Genomic DNA, 25,895 nt, shown 5'->3' on the forward strand with positions numbered 1-25,895 from the left:
AATCGTGACAAATAATACAAAAAAAAAAAAGACTGGGGATTTGCATTAAGGTCATTTTACATTGTGGCTTACCATGTGTGCCCAAACTGTGCTTTTATGTCTTAGAACAAAAGAGGGAGAAACGTGCTTCATATTTCCTCTTCTTTATTACCAAGTAAAACAGGTATTACATTATATTGATTTTTTTTTAATATATTTACTTTCAAAATCTTTGGATGGGAAATTTACATGAAATGTTTGCATATTCTGATTCTAACGCAGTGAAAGAATACAGCCAAAGAGTTGTAGAAAAAATAAACTTACAGAAAACCTCCGATATCGGAATATATAGTGTATGTTCAAAATAAGGCAAAGAAAATTAAAAGCATTGTAACAGAGAAAAAAAGCGACCTCTTCTTATTGAACAGAAAGAAACAGTTTTTCTTTTCCTAAGAGGAACTAAAGGAAGTGTTACACCCGGGCCCGAACTGTGAATCAACACATTAAAACATTCTGTAAAACGTGATGTCCAAACACTGATGAACATGTGGCATGGGGCAATGAACCGTGTCATGAAGAGGAGTGCGTTTTGTGTGCGAGTCAAACACAGGAGGATGTCAAACACCTATAACAGATGCATGGAATGGGTATATCAATGGACACATGCCAGATTTATTGACAATGAGTTTCTGAAGGTGCATCAACAGCGAAAACAGAGAGCGGAGGCTTAAGTGAAGGCAAGAAAGTCTCCTCTCGTAGCACAATTATACAAGAACACACGCATCATGACCGTGTTGAAATGGACAGATTGGTATTGCATTGATAAGACTGGTGATGGGGAAAAAAATGCAGATTTCATGCGGCACCGTTTTGGAGTTATTCATCAACAGTAACACTTCTTTTTTTTCTGTTATTTTTTTTTGTACAAGAAACCCGCATGTAAAAACACTAGATGACGTGAGTGTTGACATGTGTGTCGCTACGTAGAACCAAATGCATTATGGGTGCTGACATCAATAAACCAAAGGACAATCACAGACACATCCATATGCCCAGAGAAGTATTTGAAACATAGCTTTTTATGTACACTTTTTACACTTAAATATTGCTATTAGAAAATGATAAAACATTTATTCAACATGGTGGAAAATAAAGCAGGGACGTAAATAGTGCTGTCTTCTTGATAGACACTTATTTTTCGTTATTCTGTGATGTCCCCCGAATGTTCCTCCTCAAGACCTCCGTCAAAGATTACGGTCAAAGGAATTGGCCGAGTTTTAAAGCAGCATCAAAGGCAACTCCTACAATCTTCAGCCCAGGTCCCTCTGTATCTCTCTGGAAGGTCCTTTTCCTCAACATATGGCACTCTCACATCTGGCTCTGTATGTGTCAAGCATCTTAAGGGCCTTTCAAATACAACAACTTAATAAATCACCCAAACTGTTCCAGCGAAAAAGTAGCAGCTTCTCTCATTCACATCCCCTCATTAGAATGCAGCTTCACCGATAAAACACCACCACAAACACCACTTACGTTCTGTAACGGGAGAACTTTGAGGCATCTCAACCGGGGCTGTCATGATTACAGATTTTCACTATGCTATTATCGCGGTTGAACGAGCCCACGATTACTAGATTATCTCAATATCTATAGAAAATCTGAAAAAAAGTTCTGTTTTGTGTAGTAGTCGCACGATGTGGCAGCTGACTAGCTAGTTGCTGCGCCTTCTTCTTCTTTTTTCTGTTTTATGAGTGATGACAGCAGGCGTTAAGGTGTCTACCACCACCTGCTAATCCACCAGAAAGACCCGGCGATGGATTATTTACGAAGTTGTTAAATGTGCATTGTCAACATGGTTTCAGATATCTGTGACACCCCTCTTTTTATTAACATTGCACTTGCCCATAGTGGAAATGTAATGCAGGTCAAACTGACACGACTCCTAAACAGAAAACTGCAGTCGGTAGTGTTAAAGGCTGCATGTGGTAAAATATGACATTACGGATCTGCATCGATCCTGAGCTCAGATGAACATATGCTGGCTGCACATAGAAGCATTTTGTAGAGAAATTAATCATTTACTCACTTTTGTGCTCAACAATATATCTGTGTGTTTGCTATTAGCCACATAAGCCACAATGACAGTCAAGTCATTTCTGCTTGGCTGTTGATGTCTTCAATCAGACCTAAAGTAGGATTATCTGTTTCTAAGTTTGTAAGCAGACAGTCTAAAAAAAAAAAGTCATGTCCTACATATTTTCCTCGACTTCTATAAAAAAAAATGTCACAAGGTCAAGAAAAGATGCGAGAGATTTCATTCAGGACAACTGCAGTGAAGAGAATCTACCCACATTAACATTATGCTACGATGGTAGATCGCTATGGATGCTTCTCTTTCATTAAGGATGGACCAGTGTAACCCTAACCCTATGCCACAAAAAAGAAAAAAGGGAGCAGTGCAGCACCTTTCTTATCATTTACAGCAGGGGTGTCCAGAGGGTCCGATCCGGCCCACGAGACGACTTTGTAAAGTGTAAAATTACAGAGAAGACATTAATTGCAAACTTTAAATTTGTAAGACTATACATTTATAATAATTTCTGGACCATGACAAATTGTTTTGATTATAAAGTAAAATACTAGATTGCTCATTGTTCTTTTGCCATTTTGTGTCTCGTTTTTGTAATATTTTGTCTTGTTTTTGTTGCTTTCTGTCTTCTTTTTTGTCAGATTTTGGTCGTTTTGATCAATAATTAAACCACTACATCGTTCACTTCCAGATACCTGAGACTGAATGTTTTGTGCCTTTGTAGACACTCGATGATCTGTAAGCTGTAATGAGTAAATGATGAACTGAGGCATAGTGTTGCTGAAATTCACTTATTTTTCTGAAGAAATTTCAGTTTGTTCATGCTTAATAAAAAGATAATTCATTAAATGGGAATATTTTCAGAATGCACTTTTTTGCAATAAAACAAATGAAAATTTTAGAGCTGTTTATAGGTCGTTATGTTGTGATTTTACTGGTCCGGCCCACTTAACATCAGTTTGGGACCTGAACTAAAATGAGTCTGACACCCCTGATTTACAGAGTTCAACAAGCTCTTATCATGGCTGCCAGTTCAAAACTGCCACGTTATTTCACTCAGCTAGGTATTTTCCTAAACAAAAGATTATTAAACCACAATGTAGGAAACATTGAGAAAATGGCAGACACACCTCAGCTGCACATGAGCACTTTGGTAAGTTTCGGTTTCATTAACCTTTCTGAAAGTCTTTTTTATCTGTTTTTGGGTGAGATTTTATCACTTTTTAAAAGGATTTTAGCACCATGGTAGAAAACAGCCTATCAATACACCCTAGTAACACAGGCATAAATCTGCAGTTGTGTAAATGCCAAGCAAGCAAACAGACTCACTGAGCATATAACAGATTTTTGCTTGCTGAAATGACATCGCTCTAATCAATCTGAACAATACAATTTATGTGCACGCAGAAAATGATCATGACCTCTGATCAAAATGTCCCATCAAGAGCTCAGGATTGATGCACAAATATAATCTCACATAAAAAGCACCTAAAGACTCAAAGTGCTGATGTTAATCCAGCGCTGCAGGTCGATTTAAACTGATAGAGTCGGATGTGACACTTCCATGGCTCTCTAAACAGAAGAATACGACCCGGTTTACTCTTGGTTTTAAAATGCACTTTGGTGGACAGTCGAGACATCAGCCTCCGTCGCCTCCACTAAAAGTCAAAAGGTTGGATTGGTGTTTACAGATCTGGATTAAATGCGTTCCAGACAGCTTTGATACGTAGTTTAATTCATCGAATCACAATGCATCTTGGGAGTTGTTCATATTTTATTCAGTGCTGTCCACTTGTAATCTGAGTGCGCGGGACATATTTTAAAACCAAGTGTAAAGAGGATCTCATTTCTGCTCAAACTACTACATATGGTGGAAAGGAAAATCTGATCTGAGGTGGCAGTGTAAATCAGATGTCACCATGTAGCCAATAATTCAGAGGAATAAAACTTCAGAGCAAACCTATACTACACGTTTTCCTCCATTTCCTACTCTTTCCCACCTCGTTTAGGATTGTTTCTCTGTTAAATCCTCCATTCACATGATCTTTGACAGTGCATCTGCAGTGACAACCAGTCAGACGAAAGAAACTGAAATGAATAAGGCTGGATCACTGCATGAAATCCACAGTAATTTTCAACAAGAACAAAGAACCAGGGTTTTCCTATGTTTTAAGCTCGCAAGTGTTCCAAGTGCACAAAACTAATGATTCATATTTACTTGCATAAACTCAGCAACAGTCAGTCTACTGAAGATGGTGTTAAAAAGTCAAACATTATCTCGTCTGTGTGTTGTGACCTGCTGTTCTATTAAATCTCATCAAGTGTAACGGTTGCTAAAGATACATTTTCAAATGCACTAAACATGGGATGGATCCATATTCTTCACAGTCAAAAGCCATTGATTCTCTTGGTTCTGTTCACAAACAGGTCCACTAATTATCTGCCAAATATTTCCCTGTGAAACAAAAGGAAACATGTCAGAGAACGGAGAAGTTCGGCCTGAAACGTGTGTTTGCCAGCTGTAATTTGTGACACTTCGACTGACCTGCAGCAAATCGCTTCTTGACCAGCGATAGCCGGTATCCAGTCCCGACCAGCTGGATGTCGCAGCCCGACAGAGTGCTTCCCTCGCTGGTGAACTGGACCGCCAGCTGGGAGGGTTTACAGGGACCTTCGATCATCTGGAACCGGCCCAGGAGAGCCCCGACTCCTGCAGAGCACAGATAGCTCAACCATAATATTCATGACAAGCAATAAAGCTCCAGCCTCTGAGCAGAAAGTTTTGTGCTCTGAATGAGTTTTTAAAAATCTAAATCACAAAAGGAAGAATGTCAATGACAAATGTAGATTAAAGATGTGTACTTTTTTGCCATCAGATATTACTTGTGACTGTAAATGATCTTTAAAATCTGATCATTTATGACAATATGTATGACATCGGACTGTGGGGGATGGATGAAGCTGGAGTTCATCGTGTCTTACATGGTATGGTGGCAGTATTTCTTAGTATTCATTTATTCTCCCTTACTTTCAATTGCAATTTCATTTATTTAAATAACTGACTCTCAATGTACCCTTAATTTGTTTTCTTTTTATTTTATTTATTTACTATTATTATTAGTATTCTTTCTTCTTCTGTTTTAAATGTGCAATGTGTTACAACAGCATGAAGTACAATCATGTTCTTTTGTCTGTTTGTGAAAATATAAAAACCAATAAAACTCTGTTGTTTCTGTGCGTACTTGCCTCCATTTTCAGACCTGTGAGACAGGCTTGATAGTTTCCACTGTATCGTCTGTTGCTCTGGATTCCTTTATGAGAAAATATTTAAATTTTAAGACATGCTACTGCGTAATATGAAATAAATTTGTGCTTACATGTTAAAAGCAGTCATTTGTCTGTCCACAAAGTTTTTTTTTAGTGTCATCTGAAGGTTTATGGTGCACACAGAAGTCTATAAACAGCATCTCTGTGCAGTGAAAATCTCTAACATGCCCCTTGAGCTAGCAGCTACACATATACAAGTGAATAGGCGGTACAAAGTCAAGTTTTGCCTTACAGCATAGCATCTAAACATCCCACCGTTTGGGTGGAAGGGTAGGACACTGTACTAGCTTGACCTTAGCTCCTCTACATGCAGAATCAGGCCTACATGTGAGACGTCCTCACCAGGTGGCAGGCGGGATCATGGCCTGCAGTTTGGCGATGCCTCCATCAACAGGAACCAGGAAGTGGATGTTGTGAAGCGGCACAGGGGCGGCCATGGCCTCCGTGTTGTATTTGTAGTCTATTCTAAGGTCTGTGTTGGTAGCATCACCTCGCCAGCTCACTGCCAGGTTCAGAGGAGTGGACTGGATCCCGTCTGCTGACACCTGGAGGAGGAAAGAAGACAGGAGGATACAACAGTCAGATTGGATTATCTTCTTGTTTCTTTGTCATTCTCCTATAGAGTTTTGGCTGGTAATGAAAAGGCAACAGTTTTAACTCCTTCAGAGGAGTCATAGGTGTCTTAGTGCCCTCGATCATTGGTCTCTTTCTTGCGTTGTATCTCAGTTTCTAAGGACGGCCTGTTCTTGGCAGATTTCCACATTTACTATATTCTGTCCATTTCTTAATGATAGATTTACCTGTACTCTGTAAAGAACTTTGTATTGCAATTTCTTGTATAGAAAGTGCTATATAAATAAAGCTTTGATTTGAAAGTTTTGATTTGATACTCCAAAGGATATTTAGAGATTTGGAAATGTTCTTGTATCCAGACCCTGACTTATAATTTTCAATAACCTCTTGACAATATAGTGTAGTTGTAAACTTCTGGTTAAAACTGAATCTCCAGTGACTAAAGAGTGCAATCACTTAATTTGTGATTTATATTTCAACTTAGTTAAGAATATTTTGTAGAAATCTGTTTTCTCTTTGACAGAAGAGTAGGGATTTTTTGCCAAAAAAAATATCTGAATTCTTCCATTCAATTCAAATTAACTCGACAACAATTCAATGTTGAAAATTAATTTTATGAAAAACTACCAAGACAAATAGAAAAATACATACAAAAAGTGCTGTCTGAGGGCATTTATTAGTTTCTGACTCTGGGAAAGTGGAGAAAACATTAAAATAAAAAAAAGACTTTATTTTTGACTATATATATATTTATTCACTGTATACAGGGTGTTCCAAAAAATTTGACATAATTTCATCACCTAATAATTTGTTTAAATTTGTTGGCTCTTTTTGCTCAAAAAAGTGTAATCATTTTTATCTTTCTGCTTTCAGGAGTAGACATGCCGTTTCCTGCAACAGAAAAGGCGTTCTGTGTCTTGAAGCACGCCCAAACTCAGTCAAATGTGAATGTGCAATGTGAATTTGTTAGAAAATTTCATCAACAAGCGCCAACAGGAAAGCAGATTTGGACGTGGCATAAGAAGACGAAGACTGTTTTTGCCGGAAAAAAGGATCTGGACGTCCGACAGTTTCAGAAGTTTCAGAAGTGGCGCACACATTGAACATTTGCAATAACTTTGTAACATTATAAAATTACCATCCCCCAGAACTTTTCATTTGAAATTTGTAGAATAAAACATTTTACATCAAAAATAAATCCTATTAAATATAATTTCTCCTGGTCATTTAGTCATTATGATATGGACATCTCAGATGATGGCAGTATTTTGGGACACCCTGCATGTTTATTGTTTCCATTTGACACTTTATGGTGCATTTTTTTCAAATTAATAACTTTTGTAATCATTTATTCATAATATATTTTTACACATCATTGTTCATTTTGTATCTTAACATATTTTTCTATTATATTAATTTGACATTTTTCCATCGTGGTGGTCACTTTACTCTTTCTGTTTACTGCTGTAACAACAGAATTTCACCTTGGGGATCAATAAAGTATTTCTATTCTATAGCCTGTTCTATTTTTCTATCTCTTCAAGCAAATAACACACTGAAGCTAACATACTGCCCAAGATTGTTGCGTAGTGAGAAGCTGATAGCAGATATGTGATACCTGATATTTGATCATATCCACGTTGTAGTACGTCGCCTGAGGCTTCTGTTCAGCCACTTTCTTCAGATGGCTCATCAGGTTTGGCATATTTACCCAGAACTCCTTGGTGTCGACACTCTCTGCTGTGGAATCACTAAGAGATGAAAGCAACACATTTGACTCAGGCAGTAACACAATGAACTATGTGACCAACATAACTAGATACTTACATATGTAATACGAAAACAAATACCATCTGCTCTATCGTGTGTGTTTGCCTGTGATGCTGTTCTCACCAGCAGAGCAGCTGTGGATTGGGGAGGACCTGCTCCAGTCGGCTGTAGTTGCTGATGCTAAAGGTGAGGATGGGTTGAGTCGGGTGACTGGCAAAGTGCCGAGTGATGCCTGCAGGGAAGGACAACACCATCTCCCCTGTGATCTTCACAACACATCTGGGAGAGAGAGACAGGGAGAGGAAAAGCTCAGACTGAACCAAAACATACATTTACACATTCCTGCTGGTATCAAAACCAAAGCCAAACCCTGCCTGTTCATGTCATTCATTTTCCTGTAAAGACTCAAGTGAGAACTTGCATTAAATTCACGGGACATTAATGTCTTCTCCAAACACTACTTAGGCATTTTGGAGGTTTGGTGGTGTGAGATAAATTTAGTAATTGTTGCGATTTATTCTGAGCCTCGCTAATCCCTTATCTATCACAAGAAAGAGTTGAAATTTGACCTGAACATCAATCAAACCCCGATGATGACAACTGAAAATTCACAATAATCATATTAGTAAAAGATGCACAGCTTTCCATCCAAACACAGAATGTTCAATTGTCTTTTTTCCAACCAAACTTGAACTCTGTGTAGTATCAGTAAAGTTCCATCATAACTACAAGTTACTTGGTCCTGCATGTAAAATTCACTGCAACAGGCTGTTAAATAAAGCTTGAGAGGTGAAAAAAAAAACACTTCCTAAGGCATTCTGATTGTATATGTTCAGTCATAACAGACAGAAAGATGATACATCCTGTATTAATCTTTAGAAAAAAAGCTCATTTTTCAAATTTATTCAGCGCTTTCATTTAGTACATACATTTTTGTATTATGTTGACTTCAAGGTTTTTATGTTTGTGTGATATTATCTACTCACTGGCCATTTTATTAGGTATATCCTTGAAATCTAATGCAAGTCAATGCAACAATTACGCCATGAATTTGACATTTACAAAGTTCCTACATTTTCCTTCTTTTTGGTCTTTAATGCAAATTATTATAAACAACTAAATAACACTCAATTTAAAACTGAAAACAGTCTCTTCTAGCATCAATCCATACTGACAGTGTCAGAACATTAATGGGTCAATATATAACTGAGGGACTTTTGAAGTTCATGGCATATATCTTGCCTACATTTTATTAAAAGTAAAAAAAGCTAATGTTTTTATGTTCATTATGATCATGTCTTTACTAATTCCATAATTATATGTTATAGAAACAATCATTTATTCATTAAAAATTACTGGATGTCACTAAAATATCAACTAAATAACCGTCCAAATTTAATAACAACCACCTTCTAAATAGCTAAACAATAATAAAATGAGCTTATTCAAAAATAGTTTCAATTTTGTTCTTTTTACTAAGATGAGATAATCATGACAGTTTTTTTGGCAATATATCAAGTTTTATATGGAAAATAACTAATTGTATCTGTGTCCAAGAAATCATTTTCAACCAAGTTCCCCGTTACAAAAACACCTCTCAAGGAAGTGTGTTAATTCCAGATCACATGACCTGCTCCACATGATGTCATTTCCTCCTGAAGAAAAGCCTGGAAAGACTCCAAGGCTTTCTGAGTTATTTAATATAAAGTAGTGTGAGAGTCAAGTGTGGATTTATGTCAAGTCAACAGGTTTACGACAAGATCTTTATAAATAACTTTCAATTTCAATTTTATAAGTAATATTTAGAAAAATCTTTCTCTAAAAATGCCATGTGGTGTTTGGTTATAAGCGGCCATGTTGATTTAGCCTAGAAAACAGATAAATGTCAACTACACTACAAAAAGTTCCGCAAATATATATAGACCCTGGTAATGTTGGCTTACTTGCTGGGGTCAGCGCCTTTAAAGTAGGCATTGATGGTTTCTGTGAAGGCAGCTGCCACTGGCAGAGTGTCCTGTGGCCCCATCGTGAGTGGACTGGGTCCTCTGGAGCATCCTAAAACACAAATAAGAACAAAAATACTTTAAAACATCATGCCTGTTCTGCTAAGTTGTACTCTAGCTGCCTAAAAGTTAAGTCATAGATTACACCCAGAGGATTTTTTACAACAGAAAAGCAAAAAAAAAAAATTAAGCAAAACTGCATTGTCAGTTATGAAACTGGATTCTAGGTGAGTGAGCAGGACATGGGATGGGGATGGGCTGCAATACTCAGGTAGAAAACAGGGCAGGTGCTTTCAGTCCATGCAGTGGTGGAACTACAGCAGCACTGAGGCTCAACTCACCTTCAAAAGCTAAATAAAACCTGCCGTGGTCAAACCATACCAGAGGCTGAGAGGCCTCTGAGTGAGCAAAGACATGAGGAGGAGAGAATCATGGAGAGGGACAAGACGGTGAGGTGAGGACACGATGATGACCGACAGACAACACGTGGACTCAGACTGAGATGTGCAGCTACAGTAAAGAGGAGGACGGCTGTATGTACCTGTGGTGGACATGTTGAGGTCCCTTCCTAAGGTGGGAGTGGACGCTGCACTCTGCGAGGTAATGGAGGAGATGGAGGAAGAGCTCTCAGCCCGGGCCAGAGGGGCGAAAGGCGGCGGGCTGCCTGAAACCGGTGGACTGAACGGCCGAGTCTGGAGGCAAAAAGACAGATCAGACACAATAAATCAAAGTATATGTCAAAGTAGCAGACGCATAAAACACAACACTGATACTTTCTTTGAACACACAGAATTATATTTCAGCTTTTTACATCAAAAGAGAAAAGAGCAAGACAATTGTAAAGAGAAGAAGTGAGGCTCCACATGTACCAGGTCTGTGATTGGTTTCCCCGGGGGCAGCTTTGGTCGCGAGGACGGACGAGGAGGAGGAGGTGGAGGAACCGGGCTGCCTCGAGACTGAGGTGTGGCAGGACGAGCCGGAGATGAGGGGCCTGCGGCACATACCAGTGTCTGTGGTTAGCACTGCCTTCAGATCACAGCGAGACAGACTTTTATTTAGCTCCCACATTAGCGGCCTCCTTGCTTTGGGCCTGTTCACGTCAGCTCAGTAATGTTTGGAAAGAAACGAGAGTGGGCGCCCTGTCTGGTTCTGGGATAAAGAAAGGTATTGTAGTTCTAATTCATGCAAAAATCCGTGGCAAGATTCAACCACTTGATATCTCCATTGATACCATTGATCCTGTACTTCAAATAAAGGTCTGATACGTGTGGCAATTACCGTATGTATGATCACCACTGAAGGCTGGTAGTTTTTTTAACTGTCGAAGAAAAATATTGAATTATATCTGCATCTCTTACTCAGCTGCAGCCTCTTCTTCGCAGTTGCTAAAAATAAACATCTGTAAATTTTATAAGTATGTCACTTCCAATATTAAAGCTTCTACAGTTACTGGATCTCAACTGTTATACTACAGGTGCATCTCATTAAATTAGAATATGGCCGACAAAGTTCAATATTTCATTACTCAAAGTGAAAATTCCACATATTCTAGACTCATTATACATTCATTGATATATTTCAAGCCTTTATTTGTTTAAATTTTGATTGTAACGGCTTACAACTCATGAAAGCCCTTCTCAAATCAGTCTCAAATATTCAGAATATTTTGCAAAGGACCACAGAGATGTCCATCAAGGACTCTTAGACACTCCCACACAGTCCTAAGAAGGACTCTAATTAGCTAATTGACTCAAAACACCTGCAAATACTGATATTTTACGAGATGCACCTGTGCCTGTGAAAAACTGTTGTTATTATACGATCACAACACTAGAGGTCAGTAAAAGCCCCATTTACTTTTAACTCTCCAACAATTCCATGTTTATTCCTCTGGGGACACGTAGTTATTATGTAATACCAGTTTTACTCACCTAGCTGAGATCCACTACTGTGCTGAGATCTGTAGATTATTTCGATTGTGTTTCTGTCCAAACTTTGGCAGAAAAATGCCAGATAAGTTGCTAAAATTACCGACAAACTTTGAATCTGAGCTGTGATCATGTAAAATCATCATTGTCTTTTTTGTGTTGGCACTACAATTCTCTTTTGTTTTGAATAATCACACTTGGCGTAGAGTAGAAGCAGACCAGAGTACTCACTGCTGCCTGAGTAGGGCCCCGGGGAAGACATGATAGACCTGTAGGTGGTGGGAGGAAGAGGAGGCGGCGTCCCCCTGAAGCTCGGCGTCAGCTCCCTGGGAGAGCCCATGAAGTCCGGTATATCATCTCTCAGGTACGAACCCTCCGGAGTCCTCTTTCCCCCCAGGACCAGAGGAGACGTGACTCCCCCCCGAGGCGACCTCCGCTCTGCTGGGAGAGGAGGCACTGGGCTGATGGGCGCAGGGGAGGAACAGTACTCCGCAAACTGCAGCACCTCCTCATCGATCGCCTCCTCATCGAGGCATAAAGGAGGCGAACTGGAGGGGGAGAAGTCGGGGGGTAAGGGGGGAGCCGGTTCATCTGGAGGGGGAGGTCCGAGCACGATAGAGGGAGGTGAGTCTGGCGGCGTGAAGGGAGGAGGAGACCCAGGGGAGAATGGAGGGGGTGACGGCGGGGGTTCGTTTGGTGGCGGGCCAGGAGAGAGGCAGGGGGTGGAGGGGGTGGATGAGGGGGTGTCTGGAGGGGGAGAGTCTGGTGGTGGAGGGGGAGCAGGCTCGTCGGGCGGAGGAGGCCGGTCGTCGGTGAAGGTGACCCATCTGGGAGACACGATGTCCTCGCTGGGGCCGAAGACGTCGTCCAGGTCGGGGGCCGGGGAGCCTCGGTAGGAAGCGGGGGAGAGGACGTTCAGGTAGATGGGGGCAGACCTACGAGTTGCCCTTCCATTGGGTAGATCAGCTGCACAGGATGTAAAGAAGCATTAAAATCCCAGCACAATTAAGTGAACGGTTGATACACAACATGAGTTTAAATGTAAATTTACCAGCAGCGTCTGAAGGATAGCCATAATGACTTCTTGATGGAATGTTTTTTGGAGGAAGCGGAGGAGGAGCTGCAACAAGGGCAACAGTTCAGTACAACTGCAAACGTAGACAGCTGACGTGATTACTATGAAACACTAATAATTACATTAAATTATTACTACAGCAATAACAAAGTGAGGTTAATTCATTTCAGCTCACCTCCTGTTGGGAAACTTCTACTCAGCTGTGATTCTGATCGTGGTCTGGAGTCGCCCCACATGTCAGCAGGAACCACTGCCCATGATTCAAGATAAAAACAGTCAGTAGCACCTTTGCAAAGTGAGTGTAATCATTTATGTGAAGTTATGTCCTATGAATAGAGGACAGACCGTCATATCTGGCATATTTGCTCTCTGAAGGCAGCCCGAAGAAGGCAGGAACGTTCTGCGACAGTCTGTCACTGCAAAAGGAGACAATCAGACACGACTGTTATGTAACGAAAATCTGCAGCAGAACAGTAACATGCAGTGTTAGCCTCAGGGTATTTACTGTAATTTGTCAGGATGACAGACCTAGGCGTCTCAGGGGCAGGGCTGGGTGTCGGGGTGGAGCGTCGGGGTCTTGCGATCTCCTCACCTGGAGAAAACACACCAAAAACTCAACTTTGGCCAAACCAAGATGCTGAACATATTAAACAATTTACCTGCTAAGCATTAGCATGTTAGCATGTGTGGAAGCACTTAGGTCAAAACTATGGATGGATATTGGATTTTTGTTAACATCTAATATGTAAACATTTTCCAAGTCATTTCTGCTTGTATATTTAAATGTTTTTTCCACCAATTTGCAGAGAACATTAAGCTTCTCCTATGGAAAAATTAACATCTTGCTATGCCTACTCTTACAGGCAGGTACAGACTGTACCTAATGCACTCTGCAAACGAGAAAACTACTTCAACTTGCACCTAAAACATGCCGTATATATTTCTACATGACATTTTGCAACAAAACTGAGAGATTTTAACTCAACGTTGTTGTTGATTTTGGGCCAATACAGATAATCCATTTAAAAGCCTTTCTTGGCCAATGCTAAAGTTGATGCTTCCATGGTCAAAACACTGCTCATACTTAAAAAAAAAACTATTTCCAAATAGATATACTTACAGGACAAGTTCCTTTTTATCTGCCCCTGCAAAAAAAACAGATTCCAAACAGAAGATATATTAAGGATAGAGAATGAGTTTGTGATTTATTGTGAAAGTACACACCTCAAACAGATGAGCATCTGAAATCCTCTGATTAAAGATGTTACTTTTTTCTCAAGCAATTAACAAACCAGTAAGATTAGCTTGCTTTTTATTTGCTTTACTTAATTTAATAATTTTTAAAGACGGATCCCTTCAATCACATCACGAAAATACTGATTTGTGTCAGAAATATATCAACTTCTCTCACCATATTATCATGTTTTCACTCAAGCTTTTGAGGCTTCTTACTAAATCACAGCTATTCTTATTTTGCTGTGCATTTCTTCACTTTCTACACTCCCCAGCTTAAAACAGGTCAGGCTGTGGAGGTCACAATGTTGTGTTTGAGGCTGACAGCTTGGAAGCAGCCAGCAGATGGAGTGAGAAACTCACCGGACTGCGTCTCTGAGACCAGCAAAAAGGAAGAGAGAACAGACCTGGGTCAGAGAGTGAGTGACAAATCAGTCAAATGGACACCAACTAAAACTGCACACAGCGCATCTCTTTACTTCAACTGCAAAGCCTTAATAATGCAACATGAGCCATAGCACCAAGGACAATACGAATGTTACACTGAATGCAGCAAATCACTTGGAAGCACCACTGAGACCAGATCAATAGGTTTGGAGCTGAATGTGTGTTATGTTTACTTTGCATTATGTAACGCGGATGCTTTGCCACACCAGGTTAAGTAAAGCTGTTGCTAAAACAGGTAAAAACTGATTTAACAGAAAAGTTTTCTCGTGGCCTGAAAAGGCACAAACACAGAGAGTGAGACAGAAATTGCATGCAGAAGAAAGAGGAAAGAAATAAAGCTTAAAATTAAACATTTTATCAAGCATTTCCACCGAGTGGGCGCATGCCATGCAGTCTGTCTCGGTGGTGGTGTGAAAATGCGTGACAAGCTTACCGGACTTCTCTTCTACGAGAGGACAGCAGATATGCGAGAAGGAAAAGACAAGCGCAGAAAGAGGGTTAAACAGATTTGCGATGGGCTGATGCAGATCAGCAGCTGCGTTTTGTGCCCTTCAGAGCCGTGCAGCAAGAACAAGAGTGATGATCAGCGGCGCTCACCAGAGATGGAGAGAGCGCGAGGCCTCCCACCGAGGCTTTCAGCTCGTCCATAGATGGAGTGGCACACTTGGCACTGTCCGACACCAGCGGCTTGATCTTAATTTTGAACTTTTTCTTGCTGTCCTCGTCGTCCTCCGAGTCGCTGGAGGAGAAAAAGTGCTTTTCTTTGGAAGCTGGTGAGCCCTTGTCAAGGGCAAAGTGGAGCGAGTGTGATGTGCTTTACAAAAGATGGAGAGTAATTCAACCTTCCACAGGATTTAAAGCCGGAGCAGCGCTGCAGCGGAGGAGTGAGACATCCACTACGTCTCAGTCTGCCGTGTCCCAGTTAGCAGTATCATACCTGCTGTAATTCACACTCCTGCTCAGCTAAATCATCCTGCTCATGGGAAGGCTCTGTAGCGAGCTCTCTATGATTCCAGTTCAGACATACAGCAGCTGACACCTGCAGGAGCGACAATTTAAAATACCAGTGTCAGTGCTTAACCCTCGTGTCATCCTGCGGGTCAAAACTGACCCGCTGCAAAGTTTAAAAAGGTGGAAAAAAAGATATTTTCACAGTGAAACTTCTGATGTCCACATTTCCAACATTTTTGGGAAATTTTTCAAAAATTTTTTTGGTGGGAAAAAAAAATGCTTCTTAAGGACATTCACAAAAAAATCAACCAAAATCCAGCGAATTTCGCTGGATTTTGGTTGATTTTTTGTGAATATTCTTAAAGAAAATATTAGAACTTTTACTGATACATATGTAATCACTTTAGATGTTTTTAGGATTTTTTTGAAGATTTTTACTCATTTTTGGAAAATATTGACAAGAATTTTCTTGCCAAATTTGGGGGATTTTTTAAAATAACTTTTAAGCAAAACTTTTAAGTAATTATTGGAATTTTGTTCCTCAACATTTTGCAAATTTTCAGAAAATTGGGGATTTTTTTAACCAAATTTTGGGATTTTTTTCAGACAAGGAAACCATATTTTTTGGTGCTCGTAAATGAGGACAACAGGAGGGTTAATGAGACTGTGGCAACCAAAAAGCCAATCTGAATGTGATGTGGTTCAGTCCGGCTGCTCCCCTGCTCCTTTCTTTTTCTATTTTTTTTTGGCAGCACAAGGACACACACATGCAGGGACTATTGATTTGGCCTATTTAATGCTGAGAAGCACTCGACCAATGAGTCACTCAGCCAAACAGGTCAATAGTTTTTGCAGGCAATGAGTCCCCAGACTGCTCAGTGAAAGGATATCATCGCCCTCATCACCGGGCCGGAGGCTGAAGCCCTCCTCATCCACATCAGGAGAGGCCTGCAGAGGAGAGAAAGGAGAGGTGGCACTCATTTCTAGCTCATCACACACTGTAACAGAGGCCCCGCCAAACTGTTCGGCGCTGCATAGAAATGCAGATTAGATTTCACAGATGTCTTGCCCGAGACGCTCAGCTTCCTGGCGGAGGCTCCTGCTGCTGACTCACTGAATATGCAGCGATCACTCTATTTGCACAGTTTACTCGGTAATTTTAAACCTCGCGTCACATGACACGGAGTGCAACAGCACGGTGAGTATTTCGTGCCAGAGCTGCTCGTTCAAAAACGTAAAAACCGAATGAGTTCAAGAAAAAGCACGACGTAGATACTCACATATCTGTCCCAGTCAATCTCTCCGTAGAACCCATTGGGAGCCCCGTTGGCCTTTTTCTAGTGGCAAAAATGGAGATGAAATCATTAAAAGAAGATATAATTATGAAGTTTTGAATGTCAAGTGCAAATTCTACATAGACATATGGTTTCACCAGTTTAGTTCACATCATCCCTATACCAAGTATTAGTAAATGTTAGTTTAACCCTTGTGTCGTCCTGCGGGTCAAATTGACCCATTTCAAAAATTTGACAATGTGGAAAAAAATATTTTCACATTGAAACTTCTGATCTCCACATTTTTATAATTTTGGGGAAATTTTTGAACATTTTTTGGTGGAAAAAAAAGAAATGTTAAATTTTTTTTTAACATTAACAAAAAAATCAACCAAAATCCATCGAAATTTGTTGGATTTTGGTTGATTTTTTGTGAATGTTCTTCAAGAAAATATTATAAGTGTTATTGATATATATGCAATCACTTTAGATATTTCTAGGACTTTTTTGGAAAATTTTTACTCATTTTTTGAAAATATTTACAAGAATTTTCTTGCCAGATTTGGAGGATTTTTTAAGTAAAACTTTTAAGGAGTTATTGGAGTTTTCTTCAAGAAGGTTTTGTAAATTTTTAAATTTGGGAATTTTTTGTTTTTTTGCAGAATTTTGGATTTTTTTCAGACAAGGAAATAATATTTTTGGTGCCCGTAAATGAAAGCAACAGGAGGGTTACTGTAACCGATTTTGATGATTATATCCAACCGAACACAAAAGGCTCAAGTTGTGACGTTAGACATTTTCTTTTAGCTGCTATACGTTATGAAACTATGACAAAACACATGTCTACATCTTACTAATCCACCATGCTGTGCTTTCCTCTGATAAACAGCACCACACCACCCACAGAACAGAAAAAGGAGCAGAAACACTTTCACATAGAGCTAAAAATGTACATACACTTCCCTTCTTTCCACTTCCAGTTCCTTCTTTGTCAGGTGAGCTCCTGTTTGGAGTAACAAGGAGAAGGAAAAAATGAGAATATAGGAAATCGGAGCCAAGTTTTGTTTCAAAGCATTTGATACTAGTACAATGTAATGCACTTGACTTTTCCAAAATTCTATGCTTTTTAAAATGAGAAATTAGATTTACTGCACACGTGTTTTTTTTTTTATTCTTCTTCTGTTCAATGCATGAGAAAGAATACCATTTTGTGTTAAATAATTTATAAATTCAAAGATTTTGTACAAGAACTTTGGTCAAGAGTGCTGTGGTTTGATAAGCAGCACTTTTTTTTTTTTTTTTAACAAATCAGTGGTGTGGTTAAGAGACTGTGCCATGTTGCATGTTGGAACGGTGGATGCCATTTTCTGAATGACACCCTCCACTTCTTGTGTCTGCTACAGTCCTCCTGCTTACCTTTTGTTCATTTGGCTGAAAGGTTGGATAAATCAGACTGAGAAGGGACAAGATGGAAAAGCTCTGGGGCAATTTTGCAGTGGCTGGGTGCACAATTTGCTAATTCACGAGCTAGAAAACTGCAAGAGGCCAGCCATACTTGCAGTGGTAAGGTATCAAATCAAACAAACCTGTAAAATTAATACATGTAACATATTAAAAAAAACAGAAGAACTTGTAGGATCAAGTTCTAAAATGTAACAAACTCATAATACTACAATATTAAGGCCACGAAGAGCAACCTATGCTCTTGAAAACACGCACTTTTTGTGTCAAGTGTTAGCGAAGGAGGAACATTTGATGGAAAGAGATTTATTCCAGAGCTTTCTCTGTTAATCCCCTTCACCCCCCTACCCTCGACTGTGGATTTAACCAACTTTTCAGTAAAACGAAACAAAAGATAAGCATGCAACCACCACAGTAGGCACAGATAAAACAGCCCGTTCGTCATAAGATGAAGCCGACATGCAACAACGTGCAACAACCTGAAACATCAACTTTACATTCTCTTTGATTCTTCATTGTGTTGTCAGTGAGGGTCTAAGCAGACTCACGCTGTCTCTGTGTCCTTGTCTTTTCTTCGTAAGCCCAGGGCTTTCCTGGTTCGGTTTTTCAGTCCTAACACCGACAGGGAGAGAGAGCAACATCATGAAGAATTAATTTAAAGTTTTAGCGCCTAATATAAAGCTAACTATCTTGTCATTAAAATGCATTTAAAAGCAAATAACACTGAAGAGTAACAGGCTGGTGTGTTGTAACCCGAGGATGAACGCATCCTTGTGGATTCCGACAGGAAGTACAGGAACCCCACTACACTGATACAAATTAATTTATCGATTGGAACAAACTCGCTGCCATCTGGAGAGAGAGCCTCCACATAAAATGAAGCAATGCTGATGTAATCCTCCTAAGTGTCCCCTTCCTGACTACATAAAACGGAAAGGAAACACAAGCAAAGGTTGATCAATGTGTCCACTTCATTAGTGAGATTCAGGAGAGAGCAGGGAGGGAGATCTACTCCGGCATCCCGTCAGCCGAGCTGAATGCCAAGATGCCTGCAGCAGTGACGGTTGGCAACATGCAGCGAGGAAATCAGGATGACGGCGATACCAAACAAAGAGACACATTTCAACGTGTGAAAAACCTAAAGGTTCTCCAGCACAAGTAAATGATGCCTGCTTCATTGTACAGCTGCATTTTTGTGCATATTCTGGGTTTGCTGTGTCAGTAACTAATAGTTTGTAAAGCCAATTTGCAATTAATAAAAACAAACTCATCATTAGTCAATTAATGTTTAACTCAGCGAACAGAAAATGTACATGTTTTTAGTGAAACCTTTTCTCTGTTAGTGATTTTAAAGTTTATTAATTTGGTTTTAGACTAACTGGCGATAAATTGATCATTAAAATAATTTCTGGTTTTAGTTCTACAGATGAATGCATTTGCTGAGTCACACCACACACTGTAGGAGTGTAAGGATTTCAGATTTACAGCCATGCTAGTTGCTCTGTGAGGCTGTATTTATAGACACAGTAGTGCTTTGAGCTAACTGCTAACATCAGCAAGCTCACTTGCCAACACAGTCAGTGTCAATTACCATGTTCACTATATATATTTAGCATGCTAGCATGCCATCACATTGATATCTTTAAAGAGCTAGCATGCTAAGATTTGCTAATTAGCACTAAACACAGCACACAGCTGAGCGTAAAGCTATTTCATTGGCTAATAGGACCAAACGATTTGAAGAAAATCTGTTATGTGCAATAACTCTGTTCAATATTGTGGTGATGATACAAAATGCAATGCATAAACATATTGAACATACTGAAATTGTTCCTTTGTCTTTTAGCTTTAACAGATCTGGCGCTAATACAGACCCAAAACAGTGAACAGCCATATGCCCACTAAACATGCTTTTACTGAACAAAGTACATACGAACACCCAACCATATAAACAAAACATTAAGACATTCTAACTATATAAAGTGGAATTTCCAATTTTCCAATTCAATTTAAAATATTTTCTTCAGAACTTGACAAAAACACCTCTCGACAGTTTTCTTGCCTTCTGTAGGCATCTTGCTAACTTGCTAACCTCATAGAGCACCACCAAATCAAAACCAATTTATCTGAGCAAAGCTAACAGCTAGCGAGGGCTTCATGAAACTGCAAGTCAAATGCTCGGGGCTAATATTAGCATGATATTTGCTGAAGCAGAAACAAAGAAGGTCACCATGATTATTCAATATGTTTATTCAATGCATTTCAGGAAGTGTTTTACAGTGGGTTTATTGCGCATATTCAAATTGTGATGGTGATAAAAATTCTATTTGTATTTGCTAAACCTTTTGACTGGTTTGATTCTACAAACAGAAAGTCAGCGGAGCACTAAAACTGGTAGGACTCATTCTTTGGGAACCATGGATGTCTGTACAAAGATTCACAGCAATTCTTGTAGCAGATGTTGAGGTATGGTAAATGGTCTGTATTTATATAGCGCTTTTCCACCCGCAAGGTACCCAAAGCACTTCACATGATACGTCACATTCACCCATTCACACACTGATGGCGGAAGCTGCCATGCAAGGCGCTAACCACGACCCCATCAGGAGCAATTAGGGGTTAGGTGTCTTGCTCAGAGACACCTCAACATGAGCACGATGGGCCAAGGATCGAACCGGCAACCCTCCGGTTGCAAGACGGCCACTCTACCCACTGAGCCATGCCGCCCCATTTCAGTTTATATTTAATGGACGTTGCCATCGAGAAAGCAGCGCTGCTAGCATACTAAATATTTAAAAAAACAACTAATTAGCATCTGATTTTGATCATTGACAGTAGACACAGACTTCTGTTTGGACTTACAGTTAATGAAGTCCAATGAGTTCTGACATCGATAATCCACTTCCTTCGCTCAGGTCAAAGGTCTGAAGGTTATTTGACTTCATTCAACATGTACCAGCATGATGGCAACAGATAAATTCACATGCAGGATAATAAATCACGCAGAGAATTTTTGCCCTATTTTTACTTTTGTGTGTGTGTCTGTGAGGATCAACTGTGTTGTTGTGGGATGTGTTTTTGCCAAAAATACACAACTAACAGGTTTGCATAACTGTGTTTTTGACGACAAGTGAGCACATTTGATTCCCAAATCCATTCAAGAGCAACAGGGACACGTGTGATGGACAGTTGGGTGGATGAACATTTTGTGCTGCTCAGAGGCTGCTGAGGCAGTTTTTGGTTTTTCTTTTTTTTTCCATCATCTGTTTCTGTAATCTGTGTGTTGTATGTTTTAAACTGGATCATACTCCCATAGACAGATTTAGCATTTCAATATAGAATCTACTACTAAATATTCTGGTGAAAATAGGAGCACAAAGTTGAAAATTCATATAAATACTGACTCATTGATTTGGTGAATCATCATTGGAATCCTAATAAAACTAATGAATACTATCAACGTGAAAACTGGTGCTCAGTACCGTCACTGAGGAAGGACATGTCAGGGTATGTGATGTATTAGCAGCTTGCTGTAGCGCTCAATAGCAAACATTATTCTTGCATCAGAGCTCTTCATCAGTGCAGACAGCTCAGCACCGGGAGCCTTCTCTCCGGTCCTAACTGGCATGTGTCTCATGTGATAAGGAGTAAAAATAAAGTATCAATCCGGCTGACGTTGATGCGTATCAAACCTGCTGAACTGTACGACACACAGTGAGCGAGCACAAGTGGTCTGCTCAGGTTGACTGGCTGTGCAGCGATGCACGTCACATCATGCATGAGAGCAGGATTGTTGTTTTTGTAACCCATTTACAAAGTTTGCCTGAGGAGAGAATCATTAAACACAGGGATCAGAGTAATTTAATGATATTAGCTGTAAATATGGTGGAATTAGGATCTTCTTCATGACACTTCACAGGAACTAGATCTTTGCACATTGTGTGTGGTTCAAGTACAAGTGATATATACTTTACTGCTAACCCTTTCTAGAATAACATAATGCGATCTTTCTTTACTATAGTCCCATCTAAATGTGTCATGATATACTGGTATTGATACTAACCATGATATTTAAAATAAGATAATGGCATAAATGATCCAGAAACTATAGTAGTTGGTAATATTGCACTTTAATGCTGGCTATAAATATAGCAATCCTGTTGGAGATGACAGACTAGCAAGGTACTTTACAAACGACCAAAATAAAAGGCCAGTTTTTAAATAAAATGTTCTACTATTGTGGATTCCGTTGTACACAATACGATTGTAGTGAAAGTATGACATTGAGACAGCTAGAGTCCCATCATTCTAGTGTTCAGTGTATGGGCTTGTATATATTGGGTTTTTTTTTTTTTTTTGTATTCTTTAAAGGTCTCTTTTTCTTACATGAAAAAAGTGTATGTCTGTAAGAAGTATCGGAAGAGAGAACTGTTTTTAGGCAAGTCCACTGTATGCCAGAGTTTTGAATGTACCTACAGCCTGATAACATGTTTTATTGACCTCTATTTATTTTAATGGATATATTGCAAAAAAATTAAAGAAATATTAGCTAAACAGACTAACTTCCAAATGCCAAGAAAGGCCCTTTTCTCCAGCTACTTCACTATGGTATGGAATTCATTACACACTAAACCTAAATGAGAGAAGAAGACTTTTTTACAGTCTTTTTGTAATGGTCAAATGTTTCTGAGAAACTCCGATCATCAAGCAGCAACTTTTTAAATCCAGTTCACTTTGAGAAAGTTGTTTGCAGCACCAACTCTAAACCACATGTTGGTGTCCAAATGGCTTTGCACTTACACTGATTAGCTACAACAATAAAACTACTGCCAGGTGAAGTGAAAGACATTGATCATCTTGCTACAATACAATGTTCTGCTGGGAAACCTTGGGTTCTGGCATGCATGCGGATGTTACTTTGACAGGTACCATTCATCGAAGCATGTTTTCAGGCCAACCACACCTACCCATGGCAATGTCACTGCCCAGCACCAAAGACATCCCCATGTAGGAATATGTACCTGTCACACTGCAAAAATGTCTCAGGAATGGTTTAAAGAACACGACAAAGAGACCAAGGTATTGACATGGATGCACTGGATCAAGCTCAATCCATGGAGGCTCCACCCTGCAATCCACAGGACCCTAAAGATCCTACACCAATGTTCCAGTGGCACAGAACACTCTCAGAGGTCAATGGCTATGAATAGAACTGCTTTAGCAAGAGGAAAGGAACCAATATAATTTTGAACTCAAGGGCTACTTACAACATTTCTTCAGGATCTTTTCTTCACACCTGGTAGCCTTCATCAGTAGATAATGAAGCCTGTATTTGTACACGAAGGCTACCAGATGTAACTGAGAGCTACAGAGGAATTGTTGCATGTGGTAAATGGTCCACACATGTATAGCACCTTTTAACCTCTACTAGATTCTACAAAGCAATGTGTTTCGATTCACACGGCAGAGCTTCAGGGTCTTAGCGAAACACACTTAAACACATGTGGGGACAGGGACTGAATCTTGACGTTTTTAGACAAACTATTTACCTTAAGGTCAAGAGTGATGCTTCACAATCACAACTTGTGTCTGACACTTAAATCTACGAGGACGAAATTTCCAAAAAATATCAAATCAAACCAGCGAGAAGATCTCTCAAACAAGGTCCTTCTCTCACTGCTTCAGTCGAATCTGTCCCACAGTTTTTGTAATTCCCTAAAACAAACTGTCAATCATCTGTGCTTGATGTGTGTGGGTGTGTAAATTCTGCTCTTGTGCTTCTTTGCACACCTGTCTCAACCACAGCAATGTAGTGTGCTAAACAACACCATGTCTCAGTGGCAGATAGCCGAATTCAAATGAAGAAGGAATAGGAGAGCAGGAATAAGTAGGTCTGTTCAGGCTTTCTCTCTGTGCTACACTTGGACCTTGTTTTAACTCCATCTTTTGACCTTCATTGAATATTTTTTTCTCCCAAGGCATGGCTACTTTACTGTACCATCATGTTAGCAGTTGGCAAATGAACAAACAGCACATTACAACCACCTACTGATCTCTTTAACCAGTGAAATACACTGGTTTATATCATAAGTCTGCTCTTTCTGGGATATATAGCCTCTACGCCCACTCACTTGGCTTTTAACTGTGATCAAGATGTATTTCCTCTTTTTTTTAATGTTCTCAGCAATGGATACCTTACCTCCAGAAAGTTTCAAGTTTCAGCTAGTTGATTTTTACACAGTATGGTCGGAGGGTGACTGGAAAGAAGGAAATCAATATAATACCTTATGTTATGATCTGTAAAGTGATCAGCAGTGAATAGTTTGCTTGATTGCGTGAGCGAAACATGTAAAACAAACCCTCAAGTATAAACGCAGAGTTAAAAAATGAGTAATTTCGTAAAGGTTTTCTCAATTAGAGTTGAAATATTCTTATTATTTTGTTATAAAGATGAGAAACTCACATGATTTATCAACATGAAGGTTCCTACTGCAGCCATCCAAATAACACTGATCATCACAATCTACATTTGACCACCAATACTGGATAACCAGCCATGCATGTGCAGCCAACAGTGCTGTGAGTTTGTGACATCTGCGTTGAGTGTGGAGTTCCTCAAGCTTGTGAACTGAGTACAATATCGTGGCAGGCTGACTGCAGGCCTTTTGCTAATAATAGCCACCTTCCATTACCACGTAGGCATAAATGGATGGTAAAGGCCCAGCAACTGTCATGCAGAGTTATGTCTCTGAATTAGCTCCTCCATCATAGTTTATAATGTACATTACCTCATACGGCTGGTAACTTTGACACAGCATTTCCTTAGTTTAGTTTATGCAGCACATGCAGCAGATACTCTGTGGCTTAAGGATCAGTTGACCTATTGGCTTTTTATAATAGTAGCAGCAGCAGCAGAAGAGGTATGAATGAGTGCAGCTACTTGGAGTGCTCTGCTTTAATGCACGTTTCTAGGACGCAGATGTAAAGACAGAGCTGTAATCTGAACGCACAAAGATACAGAGGCATGCACAGTCACGTGTAGGAATACACACAAACACAACAGGACGGCTGTGGATGTCAGTGCTGCCTTTTTATACACATTTCGAGTCATTACAGCTGCAGTTCGATAAATCTATCACACACACTGTGAACACCGGTCGTGCACACAGCTCAGTTGTTCCAGAGGTCCACACAGCATGACAGTTCACATCTCTGGATTTCACTGGCTTCTAATGGCCCAGCAGGACACAGGAGGGCAGGAGGAGGACACAAGGAGGAACAAGACGTGGGAAATAAAAGAGCAGAGGCAGTGCACAGATGACTTACCTTGCATCATGGTTGCAGATTTTCATCCTACGTTGCCCTCTGGTGTGCAGGCGGACAGAAACGGAGAAATCCAACCGGTCAGAAGATGCCTGGGCAGGGCATAGCTAATTCTGCACGGCTCCCCCAGCGAAGAAGCACGATGTTGATTTCCTCCACCCCCGAGGGCCTGTATCCCAGACACCCGCACAGGGGAGGAGGGGAGGCGGTGGTGGTGCCGGAGAGCTGAAAGACAGCAGCGGGAGGAGACACCCCGAGGAACGGGGCTGCAGATCTGGGGGAAGGGGCTCCTCTCCTGTTAGGCCCCGGACGCCCGAGCAGCATCGACACACGCCATCTCTGAGAGGGGGGATGCTGAGGAAAGGAAGAGGCGAGAGAGAAAAAAATGAAAGCAGAGCGCTACAGAGAGATAGGGAGGCAGAGAGAGGCAGAGAAAGAGTGCGAGAGAGAGAGAGTGGAGGA

General features: G+C 40.1%; 1 protein-coding gene across 1 annotated transcript; it reads right to left on the reverse strand.

Moving 5' to 3' along the window:
- Window positions 1–127: 127 nt before the first annotated feature.
- sgip1b (SH3GL interacting endocytic adaptor 1b) lies at window positions 128–25,895 on the reverse strand. The gene is made up of 23 exons (XM_022212938.2): window positions 25,437–25,895; window positions 18,659–18,722; window positions 17,607–17,652; window positions 16,656–16,712; window positions 16,266–16,323; window positions 15,022–15,197; window positions 14,858–14,869; window positions 14,341–14,352; window positions 13,865–13,889; window positions 13,273–13,336; window positions 13,090–13,160; window positions 12,920–12,994; window positions 12,721–12,789; window positions 11,901–12,635; window positions 10,611–10,732; window positions 10,283–10,433; window positions 9,682–9,793; window positions 7,862–8,017; window positions 7,587–7,719; window positions 5,738–5,940; window positions 5,315–5,379; window positions 4,614–4,778; window positions 128–4,523 (listed from the first exon to the last, which is right to left on the reverse strand). Exons 1-23 carry the CDS (start codon window positions 25,444–25,446, stop codon window positions 4,501–4,503), a joined length of 2,604 nt encoding a protein of 867 aa, XP_022068630.2. The 5' UTR covers window positions 25,447–25,895; the 3' UTR covers window positions 128–4,500.

This window comes from Acanthochromis polyacanthus, chromosome 9 (assembly GCF_021347895.1).
Source record: "Acanthochromis polyacanthus isolate Apoly-LR-REF ecotype Palm Island chromosome 9, KAUST_Apoly_ChrSc, whole genome shotgun sequence".
Taxonomy (NCBI): domain Eukaryota; kingdom Metazoa; phylum Chordata; class Actinopteri; family Pomacentridae; genus Acanthochromis; species Acanthochromis polyacanthus.